Source organism: Tursiops truncatus, chromosome 14 (genome assembly GCF_011762595.2).
Source record: "Tursiops truncatus isolate mTurTru1 chromosome 14, mTurTru1.mat.Y, whole genome shotgun sequence".
Lineage (NCBI taxonomy): Eukaryota > Metazoa > Chordata > Mammalia > Artiodactyla > Delphinidae > Tursiops > Tursiops truncatus.
The window spans coordinates 12,274,831-12,293,988 of NC_047047.1; the positions used below are offsets into that span (position 1 = coordinate 12,274,831).

A 19,158-nucleotide genomic window follows, 5' to 3' on the forward strand; every position below is an offset into this window, starting at 1 on the left:
GACGAAGGACGGGAGGGAGCATTAAGTTTCAGGTTCCCAAGGCAAGAAGAAAACCAGGATCACAGGGCAGGGTCCGTAGGAGCAACTACCATGAACAGCACTGGACAAAGAAATGACAAGTCTAAAGCCCTCCCTCCCTCGTGACAATGAAAAGAGATTCTGATTACTTTTATTTCTTCTTGCAATGCCTCCTCCCCTGCAGTCTTGGCTTTCCCTCTATACTCAGATGTGCAAAGCTTCTCCTGGCCTTCGGGCCTTTGCTCACACTGTTGCCTTAGTCTGGACTGGCCATCTTTTCAGAGAGGCCCCCCAGGACTACTCGAAGTACCCCCACTTCCAGTTATCCTCAATCACACTATCAGCCTTAGAACTTTCTCCCACAAAGGGCTGGAACATACGTGCAATGCATATACCACATCAAAATATATAAACTCTCCAAATCAATAAGACGACAGACAACCTAGTAGAAAAATGGGCAGAAGACTGGAAGAGGGACTCCCCTGGTGGCGCAGTGGTTGAGAATCCTTCTGCCAATGCAGGGGACACGGGTTCGAGCCCTGGTCCGGGAAGATCCCACATGCCGCGGAGCAAAACTAAGCCCGAGCACCTAAGAGCCCATGCTCTGCAACAAGAGAAGCCCACGCACAACAATGAAGACTAGCCCCCGCTCGCCACAACTTAGAGAAAGCCCGTGTGCAGCAACGAAGACCCAAAAATAAATAGAAATTTTATTTATTTATTTATTAAAAAAAAAAGACTTAAAGAGGCACTTCACAAAAAAGGTTATCCAAAATGGCCAATAAACAGAGAAAACGGTGCTCAAACTAGTCAAAAGAGAATGCAAATTAAAACAAGACACCACAACACACTCACCAGAATGAGTATAATGAAATTTGACTAGAATGCAAAGACACTCCCACACGCTAACAGTAGGAGTAAATTGGCAAAACTACGTTGGAAAATGTCTGCTGGTACATCTTCTAAAGCTGAACATATTCATACCTGATGATCCAGCAATTCTACTCTTTGGTATATAAGGTATATATTAGGTATATATATGGCCCTCAAAAGACGTGTATGAGAACGTTCACAGCAGCACTTTTACTAATAGCTAAAAACTAGAAACACCCAAATGCCCATAAGAGTAGAATGGATATACAAACTTTTTTCCAAACACATAAATATGATGGTATACTATTCGGTAGCGAGAATTAACTACAACTGTAAGCAACCTTCACTGAAAATATTTACGTATATACACATACTACAATGAGATAATACAGCAAATCCCCTACATGCGAACCTTCCAGTTGCGAACTTTCAAAGAGGTGAACGTGCGTTCGCATGTCCGATCACATAAGTTAGTTCACGTGTCTGGCATACATTGCTACATCCGTGCATCCTCTACAAGTGGTTGTGCTTTTGTGTACTTTACTGTAGAGTACTGCATAGAGTACAGTAGTATACTATCTTTGTTTCAAGCCCGGGATGTCTGGAAGCAAGGGTAAAAGCAGCAGTGATGTAGCTGGTACTACTGTACTTTTCAAGGTCCCGTACTGTAAGATGTTTTCTTGATTTTTTGTTTGCTTTTTATGTATTATTTGTGTGAAAAGTATTATAAACCTATTACAGTGCAGTACTATATAGCCGATTGTGTTAGTTGGGCACCTAGGCTAACTTTGTTGGACTTATGAACAAATTGGACTTACAAATGCGCTCTTGGAACAGAACTCGTCCATATGCAGGGGACTTAACTATACTGTTCAACTATCGGAAAAAAAAAGTTTGGGAGTTCCCTGAGGTCCAGTGGTTAGGACTCCGAGCTCTCACTGCTGAGGGCGCAGGTTCGATCCCCGGTCAGGGAACTAAGATCCTGCATGCCACACAGCGCAACCAAAAATAAATAAATAAAATTAAAATTAAAAAAAAAAGTTTGATGGACCCAGTGTGTAGGGCAATTCTGCACCAATAGCAAAATCAGATACACGTATCCTCTGATCTGGTAATTCCCTTCTGAAAAAAAACAAAAACAGAAAAAACTGGAAACAAATATCTGCTAGTGGGGACCTAGTTAGATAAATTATGTGATAGCCACAAAATGGAACGCCATGCAATTATTTAAAAAAAAAATGAGGAAGCTCTTCTGTGAACCATTACATAATAATCTTCAAGATGGGAAAAAGCAGGAAGCAAACCACTTGTCTAGTGTGCTGTCACTTATGTAAAAGGAGATGGGGGCGGGGGCTGATTTGCGTTTATGAAAGATCAACTCAAGAAGGACACACGACTTTGGCAGCACTGGCTGCCTCCAGACAGGGGGAAGGGCAAAGGGATAGAAGATAGAGACTTTTCACTGTTCACTTTTGTAATTTTGAACTACATATATTAAAAAGGATAAACAAAATTAAAATTTTCAAAGACAGCCCCCAATACATAAACAAATAAAATCATTTACCGGCAATAAAAAGCCATCAGGTAGAGAAAGGAGCTGCTGAAACACAGAGGTCTCCAGCACCACACTGGGCCGCCACAACTGGGGCCTCCCAAAGACATGCCAAGCGGCCACTCAAGACCCATCCTTTGCAAAAATTTTGTAATACAAGGTGACAGCTTCCACCTGATCCAAGAGAAAGCCATACTGGCTCCAGAAAAGACTTCAAAGAAAGCGCAGAGATGTACGGCAGCAGTCTAAGGTCTGACCTTAGAGCAAACTCTCTTCAGATTACTGAGATGCTGGGAGCGACTAACCCATTCCTACCCCCACCCTCCCAATTAGTGGAAAGGGCAGAGATGGCTCAGTGTGAACATGGGGGAAAGAACCTCTGCTCTGCGTGCAAACAATGGAACATCCAAGGGCGTGACCAGCCATGGACCGGTTTAACTGTCCTTTAAGTGTCCTCACATAAATGAACGTACATGGGACAAGGGCAGGGTGACAGGACAGACAGGACAGACAGGGAAACTTGCCCTCTTTTCCTCCCTTGATCATGGTCCGGCAGCAAGTATCTTAAGAGACCAAAGAGGAAGAGAAAAGAGAATGAGAGAGAACAAAACCTCACTGATGATCCTGGTGGCACTGCACTAAATAATTTAACATCTAGCTTCTCTTTTTTTGCTTTCTTCATTTTAAGTTCCTCGTGAAACTCTGAACTTCTCTAGGATGTAGCGTCTACTTACTAAGGTGGAGAGCAAAGCGTGGGAGAAATCTGCTCACCAAGGAGATCTCAATGTCTCAATACACCAAGAAAGGTCTGAACAGGTGCAACAGAGCTACCTAGTGGGCACTGCAAGAAATCCACCTAGAGAGGAACAGCACCGGCAACAGTGAGCCGTTTCCTGTGCGTCCCTGGGTTTGTCTGCATTATCATTCGGGGCTAATCCTCCCACGTTACTGATAGTGACCTCGATGGCTTCTCTTCCTCCTGCCTTCTTAGAAGGCGCTTTAGTTCTTCCACTAAAAAGTTAACACTAAGTAAGGGAATAAGCTTAATTCAACCCATCTTCTTTACATAGTAAATCTGGAAAAAGATTGTCAATAGAAGACTAAAATAGTAGAGTAAAGTAAGGGTGGAGAATTAGCTCTTTATTCCATGTCTATATACTTTTCATTTTATATATTTATATGTATTTCATTCCCAAATAGCATGGGTAAATCAGAATGTAATCTAGCAACTTAATTGATGATGAAGACAGTATACTTCCTTCCTAGGGATGTACTCGTTCAACAAATATTTCCACGTGTGCTGAGCACCATTTTAACTCATTTACTCCTCCCAACAATCCTATGAGGTAGGTACTAACAGCAGACTCTTTTACAGAGGAAGAAACTGAGGCGCAGAGATTTAACTGACTGCACAAAGGTCATACTGATAGAGCAAGCCTGGGTTTGGATCCTTACCCAGGATGTCTGCTCCAGAATCCACCCCTAGCCACTACAATCTACTAAACTGACTTCACCTGCCCCATTAGCTTGCTCTGGCCCAAGAATACTTCATGTCATGCAATATTCCCAGTTGGAATCTTAGTCGCTCGATATCGTAAGACTGATATCTCTCACATCTGCCTCCTCTTTTTAATCCCCTCGTATGAGCCCTCAGTACCACCTCTGGCCTGGACTCATAACTCACCTCGATACTGCCCACCCAGCCTTCACCCAGGGCCCGGATCCCTGGCACAAGGTGGACTGGAGACACCCCACTGCTCCAGATGTCCGTGTCACACAACCCCCTCCTGACCTGGCTCTCGACGAAGGAAGGACTTAGAGTTCAGGGTCTAGAGGCAGACAACCCAGGCTCCCACCTTGGGGCTGCAGCCCTTGAGCAAACCATGTACCCTTCCTCAATCCGTGTCTTCCTCTGTAACTATCTTATTAAATTGGGGGATCAACGAGACGTTTTTCAACACTTAGCACAGTGTCTGGATCACTCTACACTAAGGCAGAGGTCCAAAGTCACCTCTCCTCCATGAACCTCCCCCTGCTTCGCAGAAGAAGCAACTCTAGACTCCTGGTGTTCCACATTCCATCTTATTTGTAGGCACAGCTCCTAGGCAGCCCCACACAGCTTTCCCCAGGTTCACATCAACTCTCCCTGAGGCAGAGCCCATGTTCTATTAACAGGAGAACTCCCTGTAACACGTGTCACAGTGCCCTGCCTGTGGCAGGAATCTAATGTGTGGGTGACCTGAGTCATTCTCCCCCAGAGAACATGCCAAAATCAAAGAGGCTGCAGCCAAGCTCCTGAAAGGAAAGGCTCTTCGCAGAGAGGGTGGGCTTATTTCAAGGCAGGCCCCATCTGACACCCCATCAGCTCCAGGCCTACCCCAACTGAATGGGTTGTGAAATGCCAACCAACGAAGCTGCTTGGTGAGCGATAACCCTTCTCGGAAGGAAAAGGCAAAGGCGTGAAGTTAGGAAGTCGAAACACAGCATGAAGGAAATTCTTTCCAACCAAGTCTTGCAAAGCCCGCATCCATCCATGGCCAGAGGCAGGGGACAGCTACGAAGGGCATGGGCGTCTGTGCTCAGTGAACGCCACTCCCATTACCTGGGATCATTTTGATAGTTGTGTTCACTTCACTCCATTTGTGGACCCGGTCAAACTTCCAGTCCAGGATAAAATTCCCATTATCCGTCACCACAGGACCCTAGAAGATAATTCCCCACACTTACAGAGGCCATGTACATACAGGCAGGCAGGGGAGAGCAGGAGAGGGGAGGTGATAACCAAAGACAAGTATCTTAATTAACCCGCTCCAACCAGTACCCCTGCCTCGTGCTTTCTAGGAGGCAGGAACTTGGGAGTCAGAACTGGAGTCTTGAAGCCATCCAGGCATAGATAGATCTCACAGGAGCCGTTAACCTCTGAAAGCCTCAGATTCCTCAATGGCAAAAAAGGGATAATGAAACATACCTCATCAGGCAGCTTGTGGGTAAGCCACATGGGTAACGTTAGCCACAGCGAGGGCTCACTGATTCTTAGCTATGATTAGAGTGAAAAACTACAGCAACAGGACAGACTACCAACACGGCTCAACATTCCCACAGCTTCACGTGAAGAACCATCAGTAACGCCACATAAGACGAGGCTCCCCCAGGTGGGGCAGACCCATCCAAAAGACAGGGAGCAGAGATGGGTCCTGAGGTCGAACAGGCTGGGGGTAGTTTTAGTTGAGTAATCCAGAATTCCGCGACAGCTTTGCGCACTAGAAAGCGTTTAGCAGCATAAACATTGACAGAACACTACAGTCAAAGGCAAGGAAATGAGGACTCCTCTGCAAACTGGAGAAGGGCTGGGAGCCCAGTGCAGAACCCCACGAAGGCACGATACTTGGCTCTAGTGTGGAGGAACCCCAGCCATGAGAGAGCACCCCAACAATCTCCTCTTGGCTTTTCAGCTACAAAGGGAGCCAGAGTCAGAGCTCTGTACAACCAGTATGATTAGGATTATGATGTTGTAAAAGTCACAAAAACACCAGGCAGAAAACACGTCACGATAAAAGTTCGTCAGGGTAGAGTTACAGATAACTTGCTTTCTCTTCTGTACGTTCCAAACTTTTTATATATAGTTCCGTCTGCAACTATAGTTATTTTTTGGAGTACTGCTGTTGCTTTTTTGTTTATTTAAGTGTAAGAAAAAAAAAGTTCTGTGCAACCCACTTTAGAAGCTGAAGAGAAACATGTGGACGAAGTTTCTGGAGTATATTCCTGGGGAGGAATTCACATCTCCCTAGAAACTCTACTTCATTTAACCACAGAATGAGAAAAGAGGAGGAAAAATAAAATTACACCATGAAACCTGAATAACTTTCTGCCCCAGGTGGGCCTCCCAAAACCCATTTTTAGCAGCTGTTAGTCAGAGATCCAGGCCTCGGGTACAAAGACCAGATAACCTAAGGAGCACAGATCCCGAGCGACAGAAAATACGCCCATCTGTACAGAGAATATGCATTGCATTAAGTATAGTCTTAGCTACATGAGTTTGAATGTGGAAACTGATAAAGCCAGCGCTCTAAAAGTAAACCAATAGGCTGATTAAAAATAAATAAACAGAAGCCACCTGCCCAGTCTAGGCACAGACCTAATGGAAGCAGGAAGGAGGACACAGCCCTGAGAGCCTGGAATGCCTTCCAGAAACCTCCCTGGCCACTTACTGCCTTGTTGACAGCCATTCGAAGTTCAATCACACCCCCAAACTTCTGGGTCACAGCTCGGCTCACTGGGACATAGGCCATCGGGATGACCTCGATGGGGATTCCCTTGTGCCACTGATCCCCGAGGTTCTTTGAATCTTTCCTGGAAAGAAAGAGTCAGAAAGTACAACAAGTGTAGATAAGCTCAGTGGTACAGACACAGCAAATTCAGGCATGGGGGTAATAATGAGGTAAGAGGACAAGGGAAGCGAGAAGGGTGGAGTGCACGGGGCTTCAAATGCATTGGCTGTGTTTTACCGTTTAAGAAAAGCAGTAGCTTTTGTAAGTAAATATGACAAAAATGTTAAAACCTGGATGTGACTGGCTTGTCATATACAGGTGTGAAGAACATCATCATTTACAGCTGTAATTTTTTTTTTTAATTAACATGTTCGCAGGAGTGCCTTCTATCAGACTCCCTGAAGGAGAATCTGAGAGCCTGGTCAAAGACTGTCCACGACACAAGTCACGTGTGACCCCAGAGGCTGCAGGGCCGCTTCTTGAGGCTCCTTGCTAGGCGCGAACGCGTGATAAATAAGGACGCGCTCTGTTAACAAGGGTGACGAGCTGTTTCCTCCTCCTTCCAGTGGACACATGAAATAGCGGTACCTAACTTCAGCACGAAAGCAGAGCATAATCCTGCAGGACACGGCCCTCGCCATAGACTATCAGAAAAGCCCCTCCCTCCACCTGTTTCCTCCTCTGTAATATGAAGCCTGGGGGCCGATCTACCTCCTCAGCGGACAGTTCAGAACACCAAACATCGTACCTGAAATCGGCAATCACGATGAAGCGACTGGCATTGCCAGCCACAATTTTCTCCTGGGTCAGGCAGCCTCTGGGGGATGGGGAAGAAGCAGCAAATGAACACAGGGGTAAGTAAGACAAAAACTGAATTCGGAAACTAAGGTCAGATATGGGAAACCAAAATCCACTCAATTCTGGCACTTAAAGAGAAATTTAATTTTTAATTCTTAAAGGAACACCACCACCACCCCAACTCCATCTGTGTAACGGACTGACTTGTGTCTCCCTGCCCCTCCCCCCAAATTCAATTGTTCAAGCCCTAACCCCCAATGTGACTATACTTGGAAGATGGGGTCTCTAAGGAAGTAATTATGGTTCAATGAGATCATTAAAGTGTGGCCCTGGTCTGATAGGATGGATATCCTTTTAAGAAGACACCAGAAAGCTCTCTTACTCTCCCTCCCTCCGCCACAGCAGGCTGCACTGAGAAGGCCGCCATCTGCAAGCCCAGGGCTTCCAGAACTGTGAGAAATAAATTTTTCCATTTAAGTCACTAAGTCTAAGGTTTTTGTTATGGCAGCCCAAGCTAAGACATGCTGTTTCCAGTAAATGGACTATGGAAACACAGCCTGTGTCTGGGAGAAATGGTTCCCAGTCAGGCAGCGGGCATAATCCCATCTAAGATGCATCTGTCAGGAAGCACTGTGCCTGGGGAGAAGCCACCTGAGCACGGCATGAGGCGGAGGTTCCGCAACTGGAGAAGTAAGGACAAGCTCTGAACAACCTGCCGTATCTGCAGTGTGACAGCCAGGTTATAAAGTGGAGAGAGCACAGTGAGATGTGAAGCAAATTCTGTGTCACTCCACAGTCTGCTTGATTATACGAACCAGGAGACCAGGACTTCACCTCCTTCGACTCACCACTTCCTAACCCCCCAAAATCAACACCTAAGAAACACCCAATAAGTGTTTTCCAAATCAATGAATACATACATCACTAACTGCTCAGAGCCCACAGACCTAGTAATCTAGTCCCGGTAATACGTTTGCTTTAGCCCGTACAGTTTTTAAAGTTGGAATCAGCAGAAGGCAGCAAAGAGAACCCTTTAAGAGGAATAGTTTCATTGCAGAGGCCCAGGTTCCTGTCACCAGACTGCTACTAACAACCAGAAATGCCAGGCTGGTTCTACAGCCTTATGCTGTCCACATCCAAGCAGAGAGACAAACTCATGTACATCACAGCGGCAATGTGTTTATTCTGTATTCCACTTTGCTTTGCTAAGGATTAACCGGCAGATACTCTGCAGAAAAATCCCCACAACACTCACCCACCACCCTTGATGAGATTGAGATCAGCATCGACTTCATCAGCACCATCGATGGCAAGGTCAATCTGTGTTGAGGGTAAGGAAAGATATAAAAAGCACTAAGCTTGAACATGCCACGGCTCATCAGGTCCCAGCAGCCCTATTAGCCAGCACAGTTCTTCCTATTCAGCCAGTCAGGAAACTGAGGCCCTGAGAGGTTAAGCTATTCCAGTAAGGTCACCAGGAAACAAACAGGGGAACCACACCTGGGCCCAACTCTGATCCACCACTTTACACTCCCTTTACTCATTGATGGGCTTCTCTGGGGATGAGCTGGAATTATTGAGAGCATGCAATCTCAACGTGAGTAACTTCACCTCCAAGTACAGAAGGAGGTATACAGTATACCTGTGAGATTAAAATTTCATTGGGGGTGGGCATTAATGGAAAAAAGGCTGAGACACACTGATTCAGAAGTCTCCGTACTAATGTGGCAAAAATACCGGCATGCTGACACACATCTGATGCAATACAGAACTGGAAATTTTCTGAGGTACCCCCGCTATGACCCACCAAGGCACCTGTCTGGGCTGGCCCACTCCCTTTACAGGAAGCTCCACTGCCAGGCCCAAAAGCAGTGGGAATAGGTTCATTCATGTTTCAAAATTTGAAATCAAGAAAGGGATGTACTTCTTGTCACTCCTGGTACTCTGCAGAGACAAGGCGGGAGCCTCAAGTATGGTCTTTAAAAGAGCAGTATAAAACCTCAGGGCGCAGATTCAGTTCAAGCTGCAGTTAGAAGCTGCTTGGCCCAGGGCCTGCAAAGCTTCAACGGGGCATCCTCGCTTCCACCCTTTCACAAGGATGGAGGTACAGCCTGCAGTGTTCCTCCCCTCTCTGCACCATGGCAGCTCTCTGGGGCCTGGAAGGCGGCAACCTTTTCTGTCTGGGTTTCACGCCCACCTTCAGCCCAAACCACTCTCCCCACAGAGCTGAACAGCTGATTCAGCCTGTGCCCTGGCTTTACCCACAGATATCTCTGAACAAGCCCTTCCCATGGTACTTACTAACCCATCTGTGGCCCACATGTCCCATGACACAGTGGATTAGCAGACCACCATCAAGTCTGTTTTCAAGCTGCCGAAATCCCACCTCACTCTTCCAATGCAGCCTTGCCCTCTCCTCTCCTTCTCCCTCTCCCCCTCCCCCTGCTGTGCACAAAGCCATTCCACTCACTCGGTCCTAGACACCCCAGCCAGTCTCAGCACTGCACACATGCCAGGCTGGAACCGCTCCCATGGTTCCCATCTACCCCTCTCTGGAATGCTCTCTCCTGCCCTTGCCACCTAGCCTTCACAGCTCTGCTCAAACTTTACCTCTTCCCACAACACCCTTCTAAGCAGCATCCTCTAGAGCCAGAAGCACCCGGATTCACTTTCAGGCTCTGCCACTTACAAACAGCATGGCCTTAGGCAAATGCCTTGCCCTCTCTGTGCCTTTCTCCTATCTGTAAAATGAGGTACTAATGGTACCCACCCTCAAGACTACTGGAGCTTAAATACAGCTGACCCTTGAACAACATGGGTTGGAACTACACAGGTCCACTTATACAGATTTTTTTCCACTAAATACGTACTACAGTACGTGACCGACGGTTGGTTGAATCCACAGATGCTGAACCGCAGATACAGAGGGCCAACTACGGGACCTGAGCATCTGCAGATTCTGGTATTCGCAGTGGGTCCTGGAGCCGCTCCCCAGCAGATACCCGGGGACGACTGTGGTTTAATACAGGCCCGGCACTTAGCATAGTAACTGGCACACAGTCAGGGCTCAGTAAACGACAGCCGTGAGCACGCTGCTCGCTCTTCAGTCTCCTCCAGATTGTCCGTGTGTTTAATCATCTTTACCACACAACTTCACTTTAATCTGTTTTCAAAGACCCATGGCTGCCTCAGATGATGCTTCTTATCTCCACTTAGTTCTGAGGGCCGCCCTGCTCGTGTACATCGTATACGTCTGTGTGAGGGCTGCAGGAAGCCCTGGGTCCCTGAGCCCTCTCGGTTAAACCACAGGGAATGTCCTAGAAATTCATAAGCTCTTCTCTTCTGACCTCAGCTAGGATTAATATTCAAAGTCCTAGGAGAAAAGCTAGTATGACTAACTGACTCTTCTCCTAGACTCAACAAGATATCCAGAGCCCATGAACAAGTGACAGCTATTTAAAAAAAAAAAAAAAAAAAAAAGGAGACCAAAAAACCCAGCAGCCTCTCTCTACTTACCTCTGGGTGTCGGTCCAGGTCACTGAGAGTTAAGCCATACTGCAGGATGAGCTGACGGGCCTGTGGAGGACAGGAAAAACCACCCTTAATCATTAACTCTTAGTGACGGCAATAATCCCCAGAATCCTCTTGGATTTAAGTGTCAGACACTGAGTCCCACCAAGGCTTCCTCTCAAATCCAACCTGGTCCACCACGAGGTAGGAGATCTAGCCCCATGAACAGCAAAAGTTAATTCATTCCAGAAGCTTGAAGAAGGTAGACAGCACATAGTGAACACTGCTCCAGTGCTAGGCTGGGAGTTCCTCCTCAGTGACCTGTTACTTAAGATAATGTCAAGGGGGACTTCCCTGGTAGCACAGTGGTTAAGAATCCACCTGCCAATGCAGGGGACAAGGGTTTGAGCCCTGGTCCGGGAAGATCCCACATGCCACGGAGTAACTAAGCCAGTGCGCCACAACTACTGAGCCTGCGCTCTAGAGCCCACGAGCCACAACTACTGAGCCCGTGCACCACAACTACTGAAGCCCGTGCGCCTAGAGCCCGTGCTCCGCAGCAAGAGAAGCCACCACAATGAGAAGCCTGCGCACTGCAACAAAGAGTAGCCCCGGCTTGCCGCGAGAGAAAGCCTGTGTGCAGCAATGAAGACCCAACGCAGCCGTAAATAAATAAATAAGTAAATAAATAAATAAATAAAGGTAGCGTCATGGCCTCCCAAAGCCTCTGGTAATACAGTACCAGTAGTTCCCTCCCCACCACCACCCCCTCCCCCACCACCACCACCCCCCTCCCCCTCCATGGCCATTCAAGGTTTCACTTTCCACTGTTTCAGTTACCCAGGGGCAACCTTGATCCGAAAACATTAAATGGAACATTCCAGAAACAAACAATTCACAACTTTTAAACTGCACGCCATTTTGAGTAGCTAGCCCTCATCCCTTTGTCCTGCGTACCCTGCCTATTTGTCATTTAAAAGCCATCTCAGTCATCAGATTGACCGTCACAATACCACAGTGCTTGTGTATCAAGTAACCCTTACTTTACCTAATACAGGCATACCTCGTTTTATTGTGCTTCAGTTTACTGCACTTTGCAGGTACTGCATTCGTTACAAGTTGAAGGCTGTGGCAACCCTGACTCCAAGGAGTCTAGGGGTACAACTTCTCCAATAGCATTTGCTCACTTTGTGTCTCTGTGTCACATTTTGGTAATTCTCGCAATATTTCCAACTTTTTCATTATTGTTATTATATTTGTTACTGTGATCTGTGATCAATGATCTTTGATGTTACTACTGTAATTGTTTTTTGGCATTTTTAGCAATAAAGTCTATTTATTTATTCGTTTATTTATTTATTTATAGCTGCACTGGGTCTCCACTGCTGTGCGCGGGCTTTCTCTAGTTGCAGAGAACGGGGGCTACTCTTCGTTGTGGTGCGTGGGCTTCTCATTGTGGTGGCTTCTCTTGTTGCGAAGCACAGGCTCTAGGCGCGCAGGCTTCAGTAGTTGTGGCACGCAGGCTCAGTAGTTGTGGCACACGGGCCCAGCTGCTCCACGGCATGTGGGATCTTCCCGGACCAGGGCTCGCACTTTTGTCCCCTGCATTGGCAGGCGGATTCCTAACCACTGCACCACCAGGGAAGTCCCTAGCAATAAAGTATTTTTTAATTAAGGTATGTACATTGCTTTTTTAGACGTAATACTATTGCACATTTACCAGACTACGATGCAGTATAAACATAACTTCTATATGCACTGGGAAACCAAAAAATTCATGTGACTCGCTTTATATCATACTCACTTTATTATGGTGGAATGGAACCAAACCTGCAATATCTCCAAGGTAATGGTCCCAAAGCGCAATAGTGATGCTGGCAATTCAGATATGCCAAAGACAAGCCATAAAGTCCTTTAAGTAAAAAAGTGAAAGTCCTCAATTTAGTAAGTTAAGAAAAAAAAGTTACATGCCGAGGTTGCTAAGATCTATGGTAAGAATGAATTTTCCATCATGAAGTTAAAGAAGGAAAAAGAAAGCTGTGCTAATTTAGCTGTTGCATCTCAAACTGCAAAAGTTACAAGACTACAGTGCATAAGTGCCCAGTTAAGATGGAAAAGGCATTACATTTGTACAGTAGGATATTTTGAGAGAGAGAAAAACCATATTCATGTCACTTTTATTATGGTGTATTGTTATAATTGTCCTATGTTATTATTTGTTGTTGTTAATCTCTTACTGTGCCTAATTTATCAACTAAACTTTATCATAGGTATGGCTGTATAGGAAAAAACACAGTGTATACAGGGTTCAGTACTATCTGTGGTTTCAGGCATCCTCTGGGGGTCTTGGAACATATTCCTCCTGGATAAGGGGGACTAACACTTTTTTAAATTTCCTAAACTAAGAGCCAAATCTACAAAATATTAGAAACGTCTCTAAAAAAATCTAACAGTATGAAAAAAGACTGTGGAAGATCACTACAAATAGATACATACTGATTTCCAGGCTACACTGTTGAATAAAAATAAGCAAAAGAATACATACACTCAGAAGAATATGTAAAGGCTGGACCTCCGGAATGGCTAGATGAGAGCACCAGACTGGGAAAGATTTAGGATGTTTGTAGGAAAAGTCAGCACCACCGACTCTATGGACATGCCTTTCACACAGGCTGACTGAAGGGGAGGGTTACCACCACCACAGGGCCCAGAGCAGAATTTGTTGCTGGAATAAATGCACCGTGAACCTTTGAGTCTGACCACTCAAGTTCAAGTGATAAGGATCTGTGTTCATGCCACTGCTTACAATACGCAGAGGAACTAAAGGATGGAAAACTTCTTTTCAAAAGCCACGTCTTGAAAATATTTTCTGCTTAAAGTCAAAAGCACCTGAAATGTAGGATCCGAAGGTCTCGGTTCTAATCTTAAATGAACCAGCCACATGACCCCTGGCAAGTTTTCTCATCTATAAAAAGATGCAGATGGGTAATGACCAATGTCAATCTTCAAATCCAAAATCCTAAGACTCTAACAATAAAGTACAAAGACCCTGGAATTTGCAATATATGGGACCTATTTATATCCTGATTCAAACAAACTGTAAAAAAGGATAAGTCAATAGGGGAAATTTGAATCCTGGATTTTTATTTGATCCTATTAAAGGTTATCGTTTGATTTTTTTTTAGTATTGTTGAGAGGTTTAAGTGTCTCTCTACTTTTCAGAGAGATATAATAAAATACATACAATGAAATCATACCATGCCTGGGATTTGTTTCAAAATAACAAAGGTGAAGGAGAATGAGATACAGATGAAACAAAATTGGCCATGAGCTGATAATTGTGGAAACTGGGTGATGGGTCCGTGGAAGTTCATTACATTATTCTTCATCCTTTTTGAAGTTTGAGATTTTCCACAATAAAAAGCTAAAATAAAATACTGACTGAAAAAAGTTCAAAAGAAAAAAAAACATGATTTTGCTCCTATTAAAGAGAAATATATAATGAAGGGAGAAAACAACAATAAAAATGGTATTTCTGGATTATTTCTCAGTTCCTAGGTTTCTCCAAATGTAACATTGGAGGAACCATACTAATTCCAGACCCTAAGCCTATAAAAACATTTGGAACGTCTGGAAGATGAACCCCCAAAGTCCCCCACGCCTCTTGGTATTCGTGCCTTTGGGGAATCCCTGCCCACAACGTCCCAAGGCTGTTCTGTGTCACCAGTGGCACACAGCAGAGGAGACAGCAAGACACTTCTGCGATTAGTTTATAGAGAAGGGGGGGCGTGCTCCCACAAGATCCTTCCCTCCCTCCCTCCTTCCCCCTCACCCTCACTCTCTTATCACACACACTGGGGGAAACCAGCTGCCACGTCCTGAAGACATGGAGACAGCCCTGGGGACAGGCCCCTACCGCACAGGCTGTGAAGAATTAAGGCCCAGAACACCCACAAGACGGAGCTGGAAGCCCTGGCCAAGAGCTTAACTGCAACCTCCCCGGAGCCCCGAGGCCACAGCCCCCCAGGTAACCACTCCAGGTTCCTGCCCCTTGGAAACTAGGAGCTACTAAATGTTTGTTTTAAACTGCTAAGTTTGGGGGGTAATTTGTTCCAGCAAAGATATCTAATACAGATGGTGTTGGAATAATGCTGTGAACTGCATAAAGTTCAGTGTGATACTCTATCATACAAATAAAACTGTTATATACTACGGTTCCTGTTAATTTTATGTACTACTTTAGAAACAATACTAAACTGCATTCAAACGTATTACATGAGCACTGGGCGTCAGGAAACTGTTCTATCATGATTCCTAGAGGGAAACATCCTGTATATCATTGTAATTTACCATTCAAGTGTTAAGACTGCCTGTACCACTTGGCAGTGTTACTCTTTCATGAGGATGTCCTGTTTGCCCATCTAGATCGTAATCAGAGAGTACATTTCACATACACTCTTCACCCTATAGCAGTTAGGGTCAGTTAAGCCAATAGTTGAGTGAAAAATTAATTATTTTGAGTTCAGTCAAGTTACCTAGTGCAAACTCCTGTATTAAGAAAGAAATGGATGCCCAGAGGGGTCCCAGTGCTAAGTTAGGGGCAGGGCGAGGACCAGAAATACAGTCTCCTGCTCTCCTGCCCTGTCTAGGGACTAGGAAGGAAATCAGAAGATAAGGCAAACAAAGGGAATGTAGAAGAAAAAGGAAAGGAGAGGATGGCCTCTGCTTATAAATGGAATTGACGTCATCTTACATAATAATACTATGCTATTAATAACGTTTTTAACAATAACAATTTTAAAAGGAGTTCTTTGGCATTCCCTCCTCTACCTGAAATGCCCTGCCTCCTCCCAAACTCCAGCCCCTCACGCCCAGCTTTCCAGGAAGCCCCCAATCCCCTGTGCAAGGAGTGGGCTCTCCTTCCTCCAACAGGCACGTTACCTCTACTTCTTCTCTACCATATATTTGTAAAACATGACACACATAAATGTAGCATTTATTCATCCAACAGGCAGAGTGCCTACTAAGAGCGAGGCACCACACTGGGCACGAGCACTGCTGAATAACACCCGCCGTGCACAAGGAGCCTCGCACCCCTTTGAAAAGATAAACCCTCGGTGATCACTACGCTGACTGAAATCTGCCTCACCACCACCACCAGCTGCCTGTCTCAACACCCGTCCAGAGTCCACACACGAAAGGAGCCCAGCAGATACGTTTGTCTATGTTATGTGGCTGGGAGGCCACCCCAACTTCCACAAGCCCCGTGTCCTCCCAGACAATAAGCAGTAACGTAAGGACAGGATCTGTTCTGCCTTTAAATCGTCCGTACCCCCCCCTTCACAACGTGGAAGACCCTGTACAATGACCTCAAAGAGCCCACTGGGGTCGGACCCTTAAGTCCTGCTTCCATCAGCAGGTCCTCCAACTCTCCCTTCTCCCCATCTTTGACCGGACTCCGCACAAGACCCCTGAGAATGGCCCTGCACACAGAGAGAAGTCATCATCACAGGTGGCATGAGCTTCCTCCTCCCTGAGTGTTATGGGTTATACTGTGTTCCCCTACAAAAAGGTACGTTGGAGTCCTAACTCCTAGTAACTCTGACTGTGACCTTATTTTGAGATTGGACCTTTACAGAGGTAATCAAGTCAGAATGTCATGAGGGTGAGCCCTAATCCAACGGGACTGGTGTCCTTAGAAGGGCAATTTGTACACACAGACAGAGGCACACCGGGAGAACGCCACGCGAACATGAAGACAGAGGGCAAGGATATGTGCCTACGAGCCAAGCAATGCCAAAGACTGCCAGCAAACCACCAGAAGCTAGGAGAAAGACAAAACAGATTCTCCTTCACAGCCTCTAAAGCAATCAACATCTAGCCTCCAGAAATGAGAGGCAATAAATTTGTTTTTTAAGCACTCAACTTGTGGTTCCTTGTTATGGCAGCCCTGGGAAACGAATCCGCTGAATTCAACACTACAGCCCTACTGTGGAGATATGGACCCATCACTGGCTCAGCCAGGACTAACGCAGACACAGGTGCTCAACTGAGATCAGTACCTGCTAGACACCAGACACTCCAGGCTCACAAGCTAAGGGGCTCCTGAGGGTGCAGAGCAAACAGCTGTCTCTTCCAGCTCTTAAAAGTGCAGGGAGCAGGAAAGCTAATGATTAGCTTGTACTTTTGAAAAAAAAAGACAGGAAGCAATGCCTTCTCATTGCAATCCCACAGCTGGGGCCCCCAAATGCCTCATGTGATCAAGGACAGTGGCATGTGGCAGGCTAGCAGTCCTGTTTTTCATCAATTTCACAATAATACCTGAAAACGCTGCACTTCCCCTTCTATCAACTAACAGAGGCAGACTGAAAGCCAGCATGAGCAAACACTGTTTTTTTGCCTAGACCAGATCTGGCTTTTAAATCCTTTTTTAAAATTTTCCTCTCCCAAAAGCTTTTAACTTTAAAGGGAAAATCTAGAAAAATCCTTTAAACACCTATGGGTTTACTTCTTTAAAAGGCAGAACATGAAATATCTTGATTTCCTTTCAATCATTTCAGGAAGATTGAGGCTAGCTAAACTTAACACAGAATAAGTGTGGGTTTGATGGGGGGGAAAAACAAAACAGTAACTCTGGACAAGTGAATTTTTTAAAGTCCTGTGAACTGTGAATGACTCCTCTACCTGATCAGCTGGAATTGGCCAGCATTTTCCAGTCTGGGTACATGGTTATTACTAACCACCACAACATAGAGGTGGGCTGGGAGGATGCTATCTTAAAAACACAGATCAAACTTCCAATTAAAGATAGCAATTGAACACCTGTATTTAGCTCAGCTCTTTCCCTAAACCTCTCTAAATCTATAGTACAATAAAGGAATTTTTCTCAATGGCATAAACCAAAAAGAGGAAAAAACAGCAACCAACTTCTAAAAGCTAGATCACTGATGGACAATGGTAAATGGCTGAAATGAGAAAGAGAAATCCTAAGCCAGTATCCTAAACCAGTACTGGAAAAAGCTAAGAAGTGACCAAATAAACGGCACAGAACCTCCCAAAAGGTTCAAGGACCAGCAGCCCTGGGAACTTCAGAAAACAGACACCACGGTGGGAGTGAAAAGCATCTTGCTCCACTACTCCCAAAGCAGCACGTTCATTCTCTGGCGGTCAAACAGCAGGTGTCAGGACTGGGCTGCCAGGCGCAGCTGAAGATGGGGTACTGCATCAGCAAGCTTTGGCCGTGCGGCAGCTACCCCAAGACTCAGAGGCTTAAAAGAGCCTCTCATCCTCCAGAGGAGGAGCCGAGGCCTGTTCACATGGCCGCAGAATGGTTTCAGCAGCAGAAGGGCCAAGCCACAAAGCAAAAGCACTCACTGTTCAAGCCACTGATGGCGGGCCATTAGGTCACATCCCATTGGCAAAACACGTCACACGATCAGGCCCAGAGTCAAAGAAATACTGCAACGTGTAGCAGGCACTTTTTCCCCGTCTACCACAGGCACTACGCTGAAAACGGGGGTTATGTCCCAAATAATGACAGACGTCTTCTAGCCCTCTTCTCTTAACTTGGCTCCCGGGACACAGGCAGCCACGCATACCCCTCCTAAAAGGGCACTGGGCAGTCTTCTCCAGGAAACCTGACCAGCCAGAGGAAAAAAAAAAATGATCTGACACTAGGGGTTCCCCAATGATCTGTCTGCCACGAGTGCTCTTGGCAGACAAGCCGAGAGCAAGGACCACCCTCACCCCGAGAGCTGGTCTCCGGTCAGCTTCTTAGTCCACTAGTCTTCAAAATGAGCTGTAATTTTTAAAAAAAGAACAAAGCATTCTAACAATATTTGACTGTGTTGGTTGTTACATGACTATGTCAAAACTCAGAATTATACACTAAAAAGAGTAAATTTGGGGGCTTCCCTAGTGGTGCAGTGGTTAAGAATCCGCCTGCCAATGTAGGGGATACAGGTTCGAGCCCTGGTCCGGGAAGATCCACATGCCGTGGAGCAACTAAGCCCGTATGCCACAACTACTGAGCCTGCGCTCTAGAGCCCACGAGCCACAACTACTGAAGCCTGTGCGCCTAGAGCCTGCGCCCTGCAACAAGAGAAGCCACCGCAATGAGAAGCCTGTGCACCACAACGA

At 45.8% G+C, this 19,158-nt stretch overlaps 1 protein-coding gene across 9 annotated transcripts in view; it reads right to left on the reverse strand.

Annotated features, from left to right (window-relative positions):
* RPIA (ribose 5-phosphate isomerase A) overlaps positions 1-19,158 on the reverse strand; it is a 162,688-nt gene that overhangs the window by 132,775 nt on the left and 10,755 nt on the right. For 4 of the 9 annotated variants that reach the window (XM_073791149.1, XM_033838017.2, XM_073791147.1 and 1 more), the window contains exons 4-8: positions 11,026-11,085; positions 8,765-8,829; positions 7,460-7,528; positions 6,652-6,793; positions 5,046-5,145 (exon numbers count right to left, since the gene is read on the reverse strand). In XM_073791149.1, coding sequence (XP_073647250.1) covers positions 5,046-5,145; positions 6,652-6,793; positions 7,460-7,528; positions 8,765-8,829; positions 11,026-11,085 — 436 coding nt within the window. Of the gene's footprint in view, positions 3,007-5,045; positions 5,146-6,651; positions 6,794-7,459; positions 7,529-8,764; positions 8,830-11,025; positions 11,086-19,158 lie in introns of all 9 variants that reach the window. The other 5 variants (XR_012325620.1, XM_073791151.1, XM_073791150.1 and 2 more) reach the window with 2 other exon arrangements.